This window comes from Lepus europaeus, chromosome 4, assembly GCF_033115175.1.
Source record: "Lepus europaeus isolate LE1 chromosome 4, mLepTim1.pri, whole genome shotgun sequence".
In the NCBI taxonomy this organism is placed as follows: domain Eukaryota; kingdom Metazoa; phylum Chordata; class Mammalia; order Lagomorpha; family Leporidae; genus Lepus; species Lepus europaeus.
The window spans coordinates 146,131,210-146,149,953 of NC_084830.1; the positions used below are offsets into that span (position 1 = coordinate 146,131,210).

The window sequence follows — 18,744 nt, forward strand, 5'->3', positions numbered from 1 at the left end:
TTCCTCTCAAATAAGTAAATTTTAAAAGAAAGAAAGAATGGCAAAGAGAGACAATGAAAGAGAGATCTATCCACTGGTTCATTCCCCAAATGGCTACAATGACTGGGGCTGGGTCAGGCCTAAGCCAGGAGCCAAGAACTCTGTCCAGGTCTCCCATGTGGGTAGCACTTGGGCCGTCCTCCTCTGCTTTCCCAGGCACATTAGCAGGGAGCTGGATTGGAAGTGAAGCACCTGGGACTACAGCCTGTGCTCTGGTTTGGGATGCTAACATCACAGGCAGTAGTTTAACCTGCTCTGCTACAATGCCAGGCCACCTAATTTCCTTTTATAATTCTCCTTGACCCATTGGTTATTTAGGAGGGTGTTGTTTAACTTCTACATATTGCTGAATTTTCCAATTTTCTTTATGTTCTTAAGTTTCTTATTTCTTTCTATTGTGATTAGAGAACATACTTTATATGATTTGATTCCTTTTAAGTTTATTTAGATGTGTTTTATGGCTTAGCATGTAATCTGTTTTGGGAAATGTTACATGAAGTATAGTTTAAATATCTGGCAGGTCTAGTTTATTGTAGTATCTTTCATGTTTAACATTTCAAATCCTGGGAGGCTGATTGTAATATATTCAAGTACTTCTCAAGTCTAGTGTTCTAATCCTTATCATCAGATTAAGTGATGTGAACTTTTCATAAAAGATAAAACAGATTTAGCTAAATTTCTTGCCTGAGCCGTGTATCAAGTATGTTATATAAGCAGAACTTGAAGATCAGGTGTCCTTAATTGTCCCATATACTAGATTACAGTGCCTTAGCTATTTATACTTCATTTGAGATTTGGCCCTTACAGTACTTTGTTAAGATATTTAAGAAGCTAATTAGAGAAAATCGCTTTTGATTTTTGTTTATGTTTGACAGTATTTATTATCAAGGATACTGCTCTACATCAGAATAATCCATATCAATCAGTAGTTCTTAGTTATAACTAAACCCCCTGAATCATCTATGATTTCAGGAGCTGCATTGGAAGATAAAGGGTCATCTGAAAATTACTGCCTTAGCCTTTTTAATGTTGATTATAGAGTATTATAGAGTAGTATGATGAAATGCTTTGCCAACTAGTTCCATCATGCTTGGGATAGGAATCATTCCTTTGTCCAGCATGTCTGTGTTATACATGCTACCCTCCTGTTACTTAGTAGTCATCTCGGTTATCACATCAACTTTCCTATTGCAGTGTTTGTGTTGTTTCATGGATCTCCAAAGGGCAAGAGTAGTGATGCTGGCAATTTGGATGTGCCAGAGAGAAGCTTTGACAACTTTTGTAAACTGGGAAGGTGAAAGTTTCTTTCCTCCAGTGAGGAAAGAAAAACAGTATATGCTGTATGCTGCTGAGATTGCTCAAGTCTGAAGTGACGTCGAATTTTCAGGGGCTGGCGCTGTGACGTGGTGGGTTAAGCATTTGCTGTCAACGCCGGCATCCATTGTGGGCGCCTGTTTGAGGGCTGGCTACTCCACTCCTGATCCAGCTCCCTGTTAATGTGCCTGGGATAGCACCAGAAGATGGTTCAAGTACTTGGGCTCCTGCATCCACATGAGCGACGTGGAAGAGGCTCCTGGCTTTGGCCTGGCCCAGTTCTGGCTGTTGAGGCTATTTGGGAAGCGAATCATCAGATGGAAGATCTTTCTCTACTCCCCTCCTCCCTTCTTCCCTCCCTCTCTCTCCCTGTCCCTCTCCCACCCTCCCTCCCTCCCTCTCTCTCTGTAACTCTGCCTGTCAAATAAGATAAATAAATGTTAAAAAATGAATTTTCTGCCCATGAAATTATGAACAAGGGAAAAAATTGATGCAAATTTTGCTAATGTATTGCAAACTACAAAAATTAATAGCTGGAGCTGGGGTAGCAGGTAAAGCCGCCACCTGCAGTGCCAGCATCCCATATCGGTGCTGGTTCAAGTTCTGGCTGCTCCACTTCCTATCCAGCTCTGCTATAGCCTAGGAAAGCAGTAGAAGATGTCCCCTGTCTTTGGGCCTCTGCACCTGCGTGGGAGACCTGGAAGAAGCTTCTGGCTCCTGGCTTCTGATTGGCGCAAGTCTGGCTGTTGTGGTCAATTGGGGAGTGGACCTGTGGATTGAAGACCTCCCTCTCTCTCTCTCTCTCCCTCTCCCTCTCCCTCTCCCTCTCCCTCTCTCTCTCTCTCTCTCTAACTCTTCCTTTCGAATAAATAAATAAATCTTTTTTTTTTTTTAAAAGGGTTAACAGCCACAGTGATTGGCCAGTGTTGAGAGATAGAAAATGCATCAGAAAATGTAGGGGAAAGACATGAACAGAAAATGTATTCTGATTGATGGTATTGTATTGTGCTGGAAGGAGCCTATATGAAGTCTTCAGCAAGGGATCCCTTGAAACTAGTGGCACCAAGCTGCTTAGGTAACTTTTTTTTAATAGATTTATTTGATTTTTTTGAAAGACAAAGTTACAGAGGGAGGTAGAGAGAGAGTTCTTCCATCTGCTGGTTAACCCCAGATGGCCACAAGGGCCAGAGCTGAGCTGGTCTTAAGCTAGAAGCTTCTTCTTAGTCTCCCACAAGGACTTGAGCCATCTTTTGCTGCTTTCCCAGGAGTGTTAGCAGGGAACTGGATCAGAAGTGGAGCAGCCAGGACTCAAACTGGTGCTCAGATGGGATGGTGGCAGTGCAGGCTGGGGCTTTAACCCACTGTGCCACAGTGCCGGCCCCATGGTAACTTTTGTTGTATTATATTGTTACATTTTAATTTTATTGCTTTTGATTTATTTTGCCTAATTTATAGATAAACTTTATCATAGGTAAGTATGTATAGGACAAAACATAATATTTGAGAGGTTTGGTACAGCTTGGGATTTGGGGCATCTGCTAAGGATCTTGGAACATATACAGGGCCGGCGCCACGGCTCAATAGGCTAATCCTCCGCCTGTGGCGCTAGCACACCGGGTTCTAGTCCCGGTTGGGGTGCCGGATTCTGTCCTGGTTGCTCCTCTTTCAGTCCAGCTCTCTGCTGTGGCCCAGGAGTGCAGTGGAGGATGGCCCAAGTGCTTGGGCCCTGCACCCACATAGGAGACCTGCCTCATGGCTTTGGATCAGCGCAGTGCGCCGGCCTGGCGGCCACTGGAAAATAAACCAACAGAAAAGGAAGACCATTCTCTCTCACTGTCCACTCTGCCTGTCAAAAAAAAAAAAAAAAAAAAAAAAAAAAGAACATATACAGATAAGAGGTGGAATTGTTATATAACCATGGGTGGTAAAAGATGCTCGTCAAAGCCAGACCTTTCCTTTCCAGAGCACCCCAACGCCATGTTGTCCACAGTTAGATTCACTTTTTATTTCTTTAGGTATTAGTTGAGCATGTCTACTCTGAAAGTCTAGAGTCTTCCTAAATATGAAACTTTTTAAGTGCTTACATGACATAAAAGTTTTCAGATTTGGAAGAAATTTTGCTTTTTGGGGTGAGAAATGTTTAACTTACTAGAATCTGTGGTTAATATTCCAAAATCTGAAGAAAAAAGGAACCCAAATCTGAAATATTTCTGATCCCAAATATTTCATTAAAATTTCATTTTATGTAACTGAGAAATAAAAATTATAGTGTCTGCAATAGGGAATTAAAATTATTTAATTAGATTAATTAGTTACCTCACAGAAACTTTAAAAAACTCCAGTGAGACTACACAGAGGCAGAAGGAATGGAAAGCAGAGCAGGCAGTCAAAAGTGCATGAGGGACCGACACTGTGGCATAGCTGGTAAAGCCTCCGCCTCCAGTGCCAGCATCTCATATGGACGCTGGTTTGATTCCCAGCTGCTCCACTTCTGATCCAGCTCTCTGCTATGGCCTGGAAATCGGCAGCAGATGGCTCAAATCCTTGGGCCCCTGCTCCTGAGTGGGATACCCAGAATTCTCCTGGCTCCTGGCTTTGGATTGGACCAGCTCTGCCAGTTGCAGCCCTTGGGGAGTGAACCAGAGGATGGAAGACTTTCTCTGTCTCTCTGTTTCTGGCTCTCTATAACTCCACCTTTCAAATAAATAAATAAATCTTTTTTAAAAAAAGGTGTATGGGGCCGGCGCCGCGGCTCAATAGGCTAATCCTCCGCCTTGCGGCGCCAGCACACCGGGTTCTAGTCCTGGTCGGGGCGCCGGATTCTGTCCCGGTTGCCCCTCTTCCAGGCCAGCTCTCTGCTGTGGCCAGGGAGTGCAGTGGAGGATGGCCCAAGTACTTGGGCCCTGCACCCCATGGGAGTCCAGGAGAAGCACCTGGCTCCTGCCATCGGATCAGCTCGGTGCGCCGGCCGCAGCGGCCATTGGAGGGTGAACCAACGGCAAAAAGGAAGACCTTTCTCTCTGTCTCTCTCTCTCTCACTGTCCACTCTGCCTGTCAAAAACTAAAAAAAAAAAAAAAAGTGGAGGGACTGGAGAGAGTATTGATAGTTCTGGACAAATTGCAATGGGGTTTGTGTCTTACTAAACAGATTGAAGAGATTTTGAAAATAGAGTAGTGGTAGAGTTGGAAGTATGTCTGAAGGAGAAGACAGAATTTGAAGTCAATAGAGTCAGATTTAATCTTAACCTTATATTCCCCAGTTAAAAGTAGATGACAGATTAAGAAAAGCATGGTTATTAGATAATCGAAAGTCTGCTACTATAATAGAAAATGGATAAAAGTGGCTCCCTGCTAATGTGCCTGGGAAAGCAGTGGAGGATGGCCCAATTACTTGGGCCCCTACACGCACCCTGCACCCTGGAAGAAGCTCTAGACTCCTGGCTTCCTCCTGGGCCAGCCCCAGCCATTGCAGTCATTTGGGGAGTGAACCTGCAGATGGAAGATCTCTCAGTCTTTGTCTCTTCCTCTCTATTTGTAACTTTGCCTTTCAAATAAAATAAATAAATATTTTTTTTAAAGAAATATTCAGTTAACCCATTGCTTGAGCAATGAAAACAAAGCTTCTTTTATAATGAATCATAAAAAGAATTTTTTGTAGGAATCATGTTTATTTTTAGGACTTATTTATTTGAATGAAAGGCAGTTAGAGAGGGGCAGGGCGGTGGAGAGAGAGAGAGAGAGAGATCTTCCATTCCACTAGTTTATTGCAGAAGCCAGGTGCACAGAATTCCATCCAGGTTTGCCACATGGGTGGCAGGGGCTCAAGTACTTGGGCCATCCTCCATTGTGTTCCTAGGTGCATTTGCAGGGAGCTGGATTGAAAGTGGAGCAGCTGGGACTTAAACCGGCACTCTGATAGGGAATGCTGGCATCATAGGTGGTGGGCTTAACCCATTGCCTCACAACGGAATGCCCCAGGAATCTATTTTTACAATATGTATATAAATATTTATTGAATGATTATTTTACTGACATTGCATACAGAAAATTAAATTATTTTCAGTAAATTTTCTGATCATTCAGAGATTGAATTTAGCAAACTTAAGAATATTGGTAGCTAACATGCCCCTTATACCTTATCAGATGTCAATAGCTTTGTAAAATGGTAACATTATAGCTCAAGAGGTCTGTTTGAAGCAAGCTTGGGTGTTAGTATAAAAATCATTGGTTGATCTAAATGTGCTGAAGGATAATGTTTTCTTTGTATATATTGCCTCTGAATACTTAAGTATAGATGTATTATGATAATCATTAGGCAAAGATTGAAATACCTTCTGTGGTTCTGTAGGGTGCTAAGTACCAAGGAAGCCAAAGAAAGCACACACTATTTCTGTTCGCTGCAGTATATTCATATTCTTGGCTAAATTTATTAGGATATTGCACAAGAAACAACTTGAATATGAATGTGAAACATTTAAAACATTTTTTGTACATTAAATTGCTTTATTTCCATAATACTAAGTGGTACAAATTAAGTTTTGTTTTTGGATGTCAGTTTTCACTGTTCTTTTTTTTTTCTTTTTTTTGACAGGCAGAGTGGACAGTGAGAGAGAGACAGAGAGAAAGGTCTTCCTTTTTGCTGTTGGTTCACCCTCCAATGGCTGCCGCGGCCGCCGTGATGCTGCCGGCACACCACACTGATCTGAAGGCAGGAGCCAGGTGCTTATCCTGGTCTCCCATGGGGTGCAGGGCCCAAGCACTTGGGCCATCCTCCACTGCACTCCCTGGCCACAGCAGAGAGCTGGCCTGAAAGGGGGGAAACCAGGATAGAATCCGGTGCCCCGACCGGGACTAGAACCTGGTGTGCCGGCGCCACAAGGCGGAGGATTAGCCTGTTGAGCCACAGCGCCGGCCAGCTTTCACTGTTCTAATCACTGATAAATGTCCACCCTCAAGAGTGTTATTTTTTTTTTTCTTTTTTGACAATTTATTTACTTGAGAGAGGCAGAGTTGCAGAGAGAGGGAGAGAGAGGTCTTCCATCTGCTGGTTCACGCTCCAAATGGCCGCAGCCGGTGGAGCTGGGTCCATCCAAAGCCAGGCTCCAAGAGCTCCCTCCCAAGTTCTCCCATGCAAGTGCATAGGCCCAAGCACCTGGCCGTTCCTCTTCTGCTTTCCTAGGCCATCTGGGAGCTGGATTGGAAGTGGAGCAGCCAGTATGGGTACCCCATAAGGGATACTGGCACCACAGCCAGATAGATAAATGCTTAACCTACCACACCACAGCGCCAGCCCCCAGTGTGTTGGTTCTGTCATTTCTAGTTGTATTTTTATAGTCTCCCTTGATTTTGATTTATGTTAATTTTCTGATTTGATTCATGAATTTCATTCTAGAAATACTCCATAGATATAACCTGCTTTTCCCCCTTTGCTTCCAATAGCCACCTTCCCCCGTTTGTTTTGTTTTGTATTAAAGCCAGGACACATAGTTTATAAAGTGTCTGCAGGGAAGAGTGTTGCAGAATTCCTGGTAATCTCTAGTTTCAGGGTTTGACAAGTTTTTTTTTTTGACAGGCAGAGTGGACAGTAGAGGGAGACAGAGAGAAAGTTCTTCCTTTTTGCCGTTGGTTCACCCTCCAATGGCCGCCGCGGTAGGCACGCTGCGGCTGGCGCACCGCGCCGTTCCGATGGCAGGAGCCAGGTGCTTATCCTGGTCTCCCATGGGGTGCAGAGCCCAAGCACTTGGGCCATCCTCCACTGCACTCCCTGGCCACAGCAGAGAGCTGGCCTGGAAGAGGGGCAACTGGGACAGGATCGGTGCCCCAACGGGGACTAGAACCCGGTGTGCTGGCGCCACAAGGTGGAGGATTAGCCTGTTAAGCCACGGCGCCGGCCTTTGACAAGTTTTTCATAATTGTCTGTTTAACCTGAATCCCTGCTGTTAACAAATGAGCTGTTTCTCTTGGTTTATTTAGTGGAAAGGCAGTATATTGTCGTGATTATAGAAGTGACACTCCCATTTTTTTCACCTACCTCTCAAGACTTTTTCAGTTCAATTTCAGGTTCTGTTACTAACTGAAGTTAACTTTGGAGTGTTACTGAAAAACTCAGTTTTGCCGTTTTGAGGTGTTAATTGAAATATTAATATATTTAGAGCAGAAATGTCATTTTTTAGGGAATCTAGAGCAACAGCAAAGCTGAGGTCAAACTGCCATGAGGATGGACACCAAAAAAGCTATATTTGGGACAAAAAGAAATCGAGATAAGGTAGATGCAAAGTAGAGAAAAGAACTGGACTCTGGGGCGGGGGAGGAGGGTAGTAGGTAGGAATGGGCTGTCTGCCACTAAGAACAAAGAGTAGATTCCCCGAGAGGAAGCCATTATAGGAAACAGTGAAGTTTTGGGTTTAAAGTACTATATAAGCTTTGGCTCACAGAGCGCTTTGAAAACTGGTAGGACCTAGTGATCTCATGAGTGGGTTCTCCCATTCTGGGCTGGAGTTGCTCCTCTGGATACTTGTGGAAGATGCTGTGAAAGACGCTGTTGGTGTTGATAAAGCTTGCCAAGACCCAGCTTCTGCTCTAATGCTGGTTATTACTAGGAAATCTCCAGTTGAACATGAAATAAACGAAATAAGTACAAAGAATTTAATTTTCCTTTTTTTCTTTTTGTGATGTAAAGCTTGTTTCTGTCTTCATAGCAACATGAACCGTGAAGACCGGAATGTGCTGCGTATGAAAGAACGGGAAAGGCGGAATCAGGAAATTCAGCAGGGCGAAGACGCCTTCCCACCTAGCTCTCCTCTCTTTGCTGAGCCTTACAAAGTTGTAAGTTATTCTGCTTTGAATGTTTTGTTTTCCTAATTAATAAGACAGTTTTGCTTTTAAAATGTTCTAATCTTGAATTTTTACATAGAAAAGAATTACTATGACTATTTAGCATTGTTTCCTTTCATCTAAGTAGAACATAATTTTTTGAAATAAACTTTTTAAAAGTATAATATGCATATAAAACAGTACAGAAGAAAGTTATGGGTTGAGCAAATTTTACAATGTAAATGACCTCATGTAATCAGTATTCACTAAAAGCACTTCCAGCACCTCAGAGTCCTCCATTCTTATCTGTACTCCAACAGTGTGGTCTGAGTTGCCTTCAGCATTCATCTCTCCTACTCCTGGCTATGCAACTATCCATGGGCAGGCATTCACCTTCCTGAGCTTTGAATTAAAGTTAAAAATTTTGTGAATCAGTATGTTGTTTCCTAAGTGCTTTTTGGATAAAATGTCAGTCAACGATGAATATTTCATAGATATGGTTTTTTCTCCCATTGACATTGTTAATTGCCATTCACATGCTTAATTTACTAAATTTTAGTGATTATTAATGGGTTTGAATAAATGTGTCTTTAGTATCAATTCAGTTCTTTTTGTATGATTGACCAAATTCTCTAATTTTCCTTCTAATGCTTTCAGTGATTGACAGTATCAGATTTATAGTAAAGCATGCTGCCAGACTTGTTTAATAAATAGAATCAATCACTATTTTCATTACTATCATTGAACTTGGTTTGAGATGTTACATAAAACACTGAATGGTACCATTTTTGGTGATTCTAATGTAACTTTTGTGGCCACACATATCTATCATTTGATTTGGCTTTGGATTGTATTTGAATTGTTCTTTACATTTTAAAGGTTACACCATATGTATAATAGCAAAAATATGAAGGTACTTTTAAAGGTTCATGGAAAAATGGAGTTAAGTTTATTTTTCCAAAAACTTTTAGAAGTACTCATGTACCCTGTATTACAACAGTAATGATTGTTCCTTTATAGTATGGTATTGTGTTAGACTTTTTTTCTGATGAAATATTAAAAGGAACAGCATAATCTAAGTTTAGTTTACTCCTATAACATTTAGATTTTGTGGAAGCTGTTTATGTGTTTTACCTGTAAAATCCAGTTGTCCAGAGTTTTTAAGCATTTTCTAATTCAAAGGCTGTCATGCCTATATCACTTATGTGAATGTAACACAAAACCTAAAATTAGGGTTTACACTAGAGAGTAAAAGTGCGATAGCCAAAAGAGGACCAGACGTTTATTCCAGAATGTCTGAATCATGCTATCATTTATTGTGTAATTGTACTGCAAAAAACTGTGTTTGATTTCTAATCTTGATGTTGTCTAAATAGATCTGTATTTTTCATTTAGTAGGATCAGATAGATTTTTAAAGAATCTAAAGTCATTGATTCTTGCCAATATCATAATAAATATTGGTGGCTCACTTTTAATTTCTCTTTAATGCAATCAGTGTTGTTCTTTGTGTATGAATATGAAAGACTCCTAAAACCTATAGACATCTTGGACATTTTATCATTTATGAATGGTTTTTTTAAAGATTTATTTATTTATTTGAAAGAGTTACAGAGAGAAAGGAGAGGCAGAGAAAGAGAAGGCCTCTGTCCGATGGCTCACTCCTCAGATGGCCACAATGGCCGGAGCTGCGCCAATCCAAAGCCAGGAGCCTCCTCCATGTCCTCCACTGCCTTCCCAGGCTATAGCAGAGAGCTGGACCAGAACTGGCAACCATATGGGATGCTGGCGCTTCAGGCCAGGGCGCCAGCCCACTGCACAACAGCGCCAGCCCCATAAATGATTTTTTATAACTTAAAGTATGTACTGTTGACTTGGAAGGTTGAAACATTTCTTGGTCAGAGATAATAGCCAGGATTTAAAACTTTATCAAGGAATTATCTATTGAATTTGCTTGAAGACTTTTATTAACATGGTGAATCACAATTACAGAGGAGGTTGAAATTTAAAAAACCATCAACCTGGATATATAACTTGTTTCACTAAATTTTTGTTTCTGCTTCTGAATTATGAGGAATAAATTCTTCATTGAATTAGGAGGAATAAAATTTTTGAAAGACTAACAAAATATGAATGTTAGCTAATCAGCTGGCCTAAAAGTTAACATTTAAGGGCATATTACTTTTCTTTCTTTTTTTTTTAAAAGACTTTTGCTGTTCCAGTATTTTTATTGGTAAAACTTAAGTCCCCCATCCCCTTAGAATCTATTGTATATCTATCTCGTTGTCCTGTAGTATATGTGCATATATAGTATATATGTAGTAATAGATGTATATTTTTAAAGATTTATTTATTCACTTGAAAGAGTTACAGAGAGGAAGACAGACACATGCACGCACACACACACACAGAACACCTGTGTGCATGTACACGGGCACTTCTATCTGCTGATTCACTCTCTAGATGGCCACAATGGTGAGGGCTGGCCCAGGCAGTACTTGGGCCATTACCACTGACTGCCCTTCCCAGGCCATTACAGGGAGCTGGCTCGGAAGAGGAGCAGCTGGGACTTGAACTGGTACCCATATAGGATGCCAGTGTTGCAGGTGGCAGCTTTACCTGCTGTGTCGCAGCACCAGCCCCTAGAATATTTATATTTTAGCATGATTAGTTTTAGACACATTGAGTGAATTTTTTTCACTATAAAGTTACATGTTTAGTTTGCTTCTAAATGTTGACTTTAAGCTATGAGGCCTTCATTTGAAAATCCTCTGTGCATTTGAAGTTTGGAAAATAAATTTTGACGTATATTTTATTGCTGACTATACTAATTATATACTTTTATTTTACTTTTTTTTTGTAGACTAGCAAAGAAGATAAGTTATCAAGTCGCATTCAGAGTATGCTTGGAGACTACGATGAAATGAAGGAGGATTTCATAGGAGACAGATCTATACCAAAGCTTGTTGCAATTCCCAAGCCTACAGTACCACCAACAGCAGATGAAAAATCTAATCCAAATTTCTTTGAACAAAGACATGGAGGTTCTCATCAGAGTAGCAAATGGACTCCGGTAGGACCTGCACCCAGCACTTCTCAGTCTCAGAAACGGTCCTCAGGCTTACAGAGTGGACATAGTAGCCAGCGGACCAGTGCAAGTGGAGGTAGTAGCACTAACAGTAGTGGCCAGAGGCATGACCGTGACTCATACAGCAGTAGTGGGAGCAGTAGCCGGAAAAAAAGCCAACATGGATCAGAACACTCCAAATCACGCTCTTCTAGCCCTGGAAAACCCCAGGCTGTTTCTTCGTTAAGCTCTAGTCATTCCAGATCTCATGGGAATGATCACCATAGCAAGGAACATCAGCGTTCCAAATCACCTCGGGACCCTGATGCACACTGGGATTCTCCTTCTCGTGTACCTTTTTCGAGTGGGCAACACTCAAATCAGGCTTTCCCACCTTCATTGATGTCAAAGTCTAGTTCCATGTTACAGAAACCCACTGCCTATGTGCGGCCCATGGATGGACAGGAGTCCATGGAACCAAAGCTATCCTCTGAGCACTACAGCAGCCAGTCCCATGGTAACAGCACGACTGAGCTGAAGCCCAGCAGCAAGGCACATCTTACCAAGCTGAAAATACCCTCCCAACCACTGGATGTAAGTCTTACATGTAGAGCTTTTAACACTGTGACTTTGTGAACATGTTGACCATAAATTCTGATTGAACTTGAACTGCCTATTTGCCTTAATAGTTAGGAATGTAGAATTTTAAAGATTAAAAAAAAATGTCCAAAGAAAGACTTGTGAGTGACTCCCAAATGGATCTTGCAACTGTTAGCTTCCATTCTTAGGAAATAGAGAAAATGTCATTCATGGATTTCATTTTAATAAATGACAAATCAATTAGGGAAAATTAAAGCATGATTCATCAATGTCTTGTATTTCCTGTTTTTTGATATGAAATAATATGTGTTTCTTTTGTTTAAAAGGAAACTTAGTTTCTCTATTCTTTTTGTTTACTTATTTATTTATTTATTTGACAGGCAGAGTGGACAGTGAGAGAGAGAGACAGAGAGAGAGAGGTCTTCCTTTTCTGTTGGTTCACCCCTCTGTGGCTGCTGCGACTGGTGCATCGTGCTGATCCGAAGCTAGGAGCCAGGTGCTTCCTCCTGGTCTCCCATGCGGGTGCAGGGCCCAGGCACTTGGGCCATCCTCCACTGCACTCCCAGGCCACAGCAGAGAGCTGGACAGGAAGAGTAGCAACCGGGACAGAATCCGGCGCCCCGACCGGGACTAGAACCTGGTGTGCCGGCGCCACAGGTGGAGGATTACCCCCAGTGAGCCGCGGTGCCGGCCACTTATTTATTTTTTATTTGAGGTATAGAGCCTGTATAAACTGGTCCACTCCCCCAAATGTTCACATCAGCTGTGGGGTTGAACACAGGACCTGAGAACACAATCCAGGTCTCCCATGTGGGTGGCAGGAGCCTAATTACTTGAGTCATCACTGCTGCCCCCAAGCATCTGCGGTAGCAGGAAAATGGAGTCAGGAGCCAGAGGCAATAATCAAACTGAGGCACTGCAGTGTGAGGCGCAGGCATCTCAATCACTAAGCTAAACACCCACTCCGACTTCTCTATTATAGTGATACTTAGGGATGAGATGTGGGCCCTGGTTCACGGTGAGAAATATAGGGACTGTGGGTCCATGGAGATGGGGATGTTGTAGAGTTGGAATGCTGTGGGTATTTTCTTTGGTTATACTTAGAGAATTGGGCCAGTTGCTCCAAATTGATAGGGGGTAGTTTGAAATTTACCATGTTTATAACTGTATACTACAATGTGATACTCAAAATAATCAGGGAAGTGAGCATTTATTATGAACCAGGTGAGATTTTTATTTTTCAGTACAATTCATACAATAAGGATTTTTTTTTTTTTTTTTTTTTTTTTTTTTGGACAGAGTGGATAGAGAGAGAGAGAGAAAGGTCTTCCTTTTTGCTGCTGGTTCACCCTCCAATGGCCGCTGCTGCCGCCGGCGCATCGCGCTGATCCGAAGTCAGGAGCCAGGTGCTTCTCCTGGTCTCCCATGCGGGTGCAGGGCCCAAGCACTTGGGTCATCCTCCACTGCCTTCCTGGGCCATAGCAGAAAGCTGGTCTGGAAGAGGGGCAACCGGGATAGAATCCGGCGCCCCAACCGGGACTAGAACCCGGTGTGCCAGCACCGCAAGGCAGAGGATTAGCCTGTTAAGCCACGGCACTGGCCATAATAAGGATATTAAAACAGAATGTTGGGGCGGGTGCCGCGGCTCAGTTAATCCTCTGCCTGCAGTGCTGGCATCCCATATGGGCACCAGTTTTAGTCCTGGCTGCTCCTCTTCCAGTTCAGCTCTCTGCTGTGGCCCAAAAAGGCAGTGGAGGATGGCCCAAGTGCTTGGGCCCTGTACCTGCATGGGAGACTGGGAGGAAGCACCTGGCTCCTGGCTTCCGATCGGCATAACTCTGGCCATAACGGCCATTTAGGGGATGAACCAATGGCAGGAAGACCTTTCTCTCTCTCTCTCTCTCTCACTGTCTCTTAACTCTATCTGTCAAAAAAAAAAAAAAAAAAAAGCCAGAAATTTATTAACCAGAAATCAGTTAATAACTGTGGGATTAAGAGTTAGGGATAGGCGAGATAAGAATCTTTCCTGTGGTCCTGGGAAACTTGGTGTTAGTGACATTTGTCATCTAATTATGCCTCTCAAGCTAGCAGTAAATTGAGGATTTGTTTTTCCTTCAAATAGCATGGTGCTTAGTCAGTCTTGAGTTCAGCTTTCTAATTCCTATTTGTGCTTTAAAATAAGCAACTTGCTGTTTGTGATTTAAGAAAGACTATGTAAAATGCATGTCATGTTCCAGGCCAGTAGTCTTTTGATAATACTTGCATTATGAAAATGGTTTATTTCAGTATCATGATGAAATGGTTTATTTCAGTATCATGATGTATTTGTATATAAGGACACTTTTAAATTTTTCGACAAGCTGCTTACTGAAAAATCATGTCTTAAAAGTTGTTTCTCAGGCCGGTGCCGTGGCTTAACAGGCTAATCCTCTACCTTGCGGCGCCGGCACACCGGGTTCTAGTCCCGGTTGGGGTGCCGGATTCTGTCCCGGTTGCCCCTCTTCCAGGCCAGCTCTCTGCTATGGCCCGGGAAGGCAGTGGAGGATGGCCCAAGTGCTTGGGCCCTGCACCTGCATGGGAGACCAGGAGAAGCACCTGGCTCCTGGCTTCGGATCAGCGCGATGCGCTGGCCGCAGCGGCCATTGGAGGGTGAACCAGCAGCAAAAAGGAAGACCTTTCTCTCTCTCTCTCTCTCTATCCACTCTGCCTGTCAAAAAAAAAAAAAAAAAGTGTCTCTCGGTCTGGCGCCGTGGCTTAACAGGCTAATCCTCCACCTTGCGGCGCCGGCACACCGGGTTCTAGTCCCGGTCGGGGCGCCGGATTCTATCCCGGTTCCCCTCTTCCAGGCCAGCTCTCTGCTGTGGCCCGGGAAGGCAGTGGAGGATGGCCCAAGTGCTTGGGCCCTGCACCCGCATGGGAGACCAGGAGAAGCACCTGGCTCCTGGCTTCGGATCAGCGCGATGCGCCGGCAGCAGCGGCCATTGGAGGGTGAACCAACGGCAAAAAGGAAGATCTTTGTCTCTCTCTCACTATCCACTCTGCCTGTAAAAAAAAAAAAAAAAAAAAAAAAGTTGTTTCTCAATCTGAAGGATAAGATAAAATTTTTAAAACTTTTAAAAATACAAATTTATCCAAACTATGTATTGTTTGGTGATTAAAATTTCAAATGCTTCAAAATTCGTATTTGAGGAAATTAATCAAAAGATTCTAACTAGTGTTCTGATTTAATAAGCTAGTAGGATCATGAATGCATTTTTTTTTCCTTAAAGATTTATTTATTTATTTATTTGAAAGGCAGAGTGACAGGGAGAGAGAGAGATCTTCCATTCCCTTGCTCACTACTGAAGTGCCTGCAATAACTGGGCTAGACCATAGCCAGGAGCAGGAACTTCATCCTCTCTCACATGGGTGACTGGTGCTCAGGCACTTCGGCCATCCTCCGTAGTCTTTGCAGTTACATTAGCAGGGAGCTGAATTGGGAGCAGAGCAGCTGGGACACTGACTGACACTCCAGTGTGTGATGCTGGTGTCATGTGCTGCAGCTTAACCTGTTGTGCCATGACACCAACCCTCATGAATATTTACTTAAATTTTATTTCATTTCTGATAATTTTTAAAAATGTGTGCAACTAGTATTAAAAAACTAATAGTGCTTCAAATGTGTGTTTCTTTTTTTCTTTCTAAGGCATCAGCTTCTGGTGATGTGAGCTGTGTGGATGAAATTCTTAAAGTAAGTTTTTTTTTTTTAATTGTTTCATTCTTTTTAATATGATTCTCTGCCACCTTCTTACCCTCTTTCCACCAAAATTTCACAAAGGATTCAAAGCAACAAATGGCTTATGTGTATAACTTGATTTTGTTCATCATAAATAATTGACTGTTTTGCTTTTACCTGTGTTCTGAATCATGTGGCTTTTTTGTTTTATTGTTTGCCTTCAAAGAGCTGGTTTTGTTTTTTGTTTTTAAGTAAAACAAATTCCTGTTCTAACAGTTTACCTTGAAAAGAAACATAACTGCACTTTCTCAGCTTATCAGTTAATAATTTGAAGTGCTTAAAAAACTCAGTAGTTACCAAACCTTTACCTTGAAAATAGCTGGTTTTGTAATTCATTTGTACATACTGGTTAAAAATCTGACAGTAAAAGACTTCTAAGTACTGTACTTTTTGTAGTTTAATGGAATTTTGTAGTTTAATGGAATGCATTTAAAAACACCATGTGACCAAAATGTGCATTTCGTTGTTAGAAGAAAATGTTGTTGAAAAAAGAAAAAGTCTAGTAACTGAGTGATAATGATTCGTTTTGCTCCTTAGAAAAAACTGTCAGTCTGATATTACTTGTACTTTCTTGGATTTTTTTTTTCCTTGTGAATTCTTAAATTTTTGTGTCTATAGTTGCATTTCACTGTAGGTATTTCTGGGACTACCTGCATCAGCTGCTTCAACTCTGTTCTCTCGTGTTGCTTATCTGAACCCACTGTAACCTTCCTTTCTCCTCTGCCATTTTGCTGAACCTGTTTCAGGTCATTACCTTCTCATTCATCTAGGGGCTTCATGTGCATTCTCTGCTATTTTAAGAGTTTAAAGTTCTTCCTTCTGGAAGCATGATTCTTCCCTTGACTGTTGTAAAGCTGCATTGTTTTTATTTCGCTGGTATTTTCCTTAGCTCTCTTGCTACCTTTTTGGAATCCTGGTGTCTGCTGTTTGCTAAGTATGAGGGCGTCCTTGCAGCTCCATTGGTTTTCTTTATGCTCTTTGGCTCTTTCCGCCAGTCACAGCTTTTTCTGTTAGTTCTTTGGTCTTTATCACCTCCTTGGCCTCATTTGCTTCTTAGCTGGGTTTCCTTTTGGTATTTCTCTTTGCTTCTTCAAACTTAACACGTCTACAGCCATATTTACCAGACTTCCTTCTGTTAGTAGTACTTCCATTCTGTCAAACCTGTATGTAGAGTATAGAATCTAATTATTATTCCTCTCATGTTCTTTTTAATCATAAAAGTAGATGTAGACTTTCATATTTGTTTGAAAATACCCATTGTTTCCAGTTCTGTGACCTTGAGCTTCAGTGATTGTAACAAAGAGACCTCAGTCTGCCTGTCTGTCTCCAGAGTCCACCTGCTTCTCTGTCTTCTGAATTACTACCGTATTCTTCACTTCAGTCCCTGGGCTTCATAATATTTTTCCTTAAGAAATTTTCAGTGACTCTGTGAAGACCCATTAAAGAGTGAGAAGTATCTAAATTTAATGTTGCAGCCCTCCCACAGGCCAGTCCTAACTTCTCAATTACGGATTGATTGTTTTTGCTAAACTGGTTTCCCTAGCCATACTTTTTTTTTTTTTTTTTTACTTCCTTAAAGTAATCTTTCTTGGATTGTGTTTCTCTTTCCTCTTTAGTTATATATAGATTCTCTGTATTCTTAGAATCCCAATGAAATCCTTCTTCTCACCTGTGTCAGACCACAGTGGTAACTTGCCTTTTTCAGTTGCCATGTATATTAAAATTCTAAGGGAGCATGTGCTTATTTCCCTGAATCTTCAGCAGTGCATGGAATTTTAGCTGGAACATTGCCTTACATTTAATTATATCTTTGACGGTACAGACCGTTTATCCTGTATTTTATATATACAGAGCTTGGCACATGGCCTGCAATATAATAGGTGCTCAGTCACTTCATGATAGAGAGTTCAGTAGATTTTTTTTTCATTGAGAGTATTTAAGATGCAAAATGTCAACCCCCAAACCCGGAGGCATATGTGATTCTGCTTCCTTCCCCTTCCCTATTTGCCGAGGGCAGGGAACTTCAGATTCACCTCCATTTTTCGTTTTCTTCAAATTTGTAGTTATACTGTTTCAGGAACCCCATGTGAACTTAAAAAATAATTTCTTAAATCTAAATGTAATATATGTTTATTTTAAAAATTGACCTATTAGATCAGAGCACGCTAATTGAACACCTGCTACGTGTCCAAGCACTGGGGATATATTGACAATTGTTTCACATTCTGTAGCAGGAGGTGGGAAGTCAGCATCTATGTCCTATTCAGAAAGTGAAATGCTGGGGCTGGCGCCGTGGCTCACTTGCTTAGTCCTCTGCTTTGTGGTGCCGGCATCCCATATGGGCGCTGGGTTCTAGTTCAGGTTGTTCCTCTTCCAGGCCAGCTCTCTGCTGTGGCCTGGGAGGGCAGTGGAGGATAGCCCAAGTACTTGGGTCCCTGCACCCATGTGGGAGACAAGGAGAAGCACCTGGCCTCTGGCTTCGGATCGGCAGTGCCGGCTGTAGTGGCCATTTGGGGAATGAACCAACGGAAGGAAGCCCTTTCTCTCTCTCTTCCTCTCACTTTCTATAACTCTACCTGTCAAATAAATAAAAAATAAATAAATAAAAGAAAGTGAAATGCTATAAGAAATAAAGAATTGTGAGAGATAAGGAGGAAATACGTACAGGTGGCTGTTCTAAGAGGTTCACAAGACTAGATCAGGTGACCTTGTCTCGTCTTCCTTCTGTTATTTTTTTGCCTAAGGGTAGCTAATAGTAACTATCCTTCCATAGGTCTTTTCTCCATATGTAAACATTTACTAGGACATAGACTGTGATTTGTGTTTGTTACTTAACAATAATACTATGCACATCATTTCATGTTACTTAATTTCTTGTTTTGTCTGCTTGGTGTTCCATTGCATGGCTGGCTGGTAATTGCTTTAATCATTACTATGCTGTTGTAGTAGAAGGTTGTTTCTAGTTTTTAGGTGTGAACCTTTGAATATATATCTTCATTTAACTGTGAGTATAGCTATAGGATAAAATCCTAGGTTCTATACCACCTTTGATTGACCTGATGGTTACTTTGAACTAAATGCCTAAAACAAAATATTCCCTCTTTATTATAAATCTGATTATCCCCCCCCACACACCAG

General features: G+C 41.8%; 1 protein-coding gene across 3 annotated transcripts in view; it reads left to right on the top strand.

Annotated features, from left to right (window-relative positions):
• AFF4 (ALF transcription elongation factor 4) overlaps positions 1-18,744 on the top strand; it is a 99,213-nt gene that overhangs the window by 25,694 nt on the left and 54,775 nt on the right. For 2 of the 3 annotated variants that reach the window (XM_062189170.1, XM_062189171.1), the window contains exons 1-4: positions 2,408-2,428; positions 8,052-8,178; positions 11,028-11,825; positions 15,517-15,561. In XM_062189170.1, coding sequence (XP_062045154.1) covers positions 8,056-8,178; positions 11,028-11,825; positions 15,517-15,561 — 966 coding nt within the window. In that variant the 5' untranslated portion in view covers positions 2,408-2,428; positions 8,052-8,055. Of the gene's footprint in view, positions 1-2,407; positions 2,429-8,051; positions 8,179-11,027; positions 11,826-15,516; positions 15,562-18,744 lie in introns of those variants that run through there. The other variant, XM_062189172.1, reaches the window with a different exon arrangement.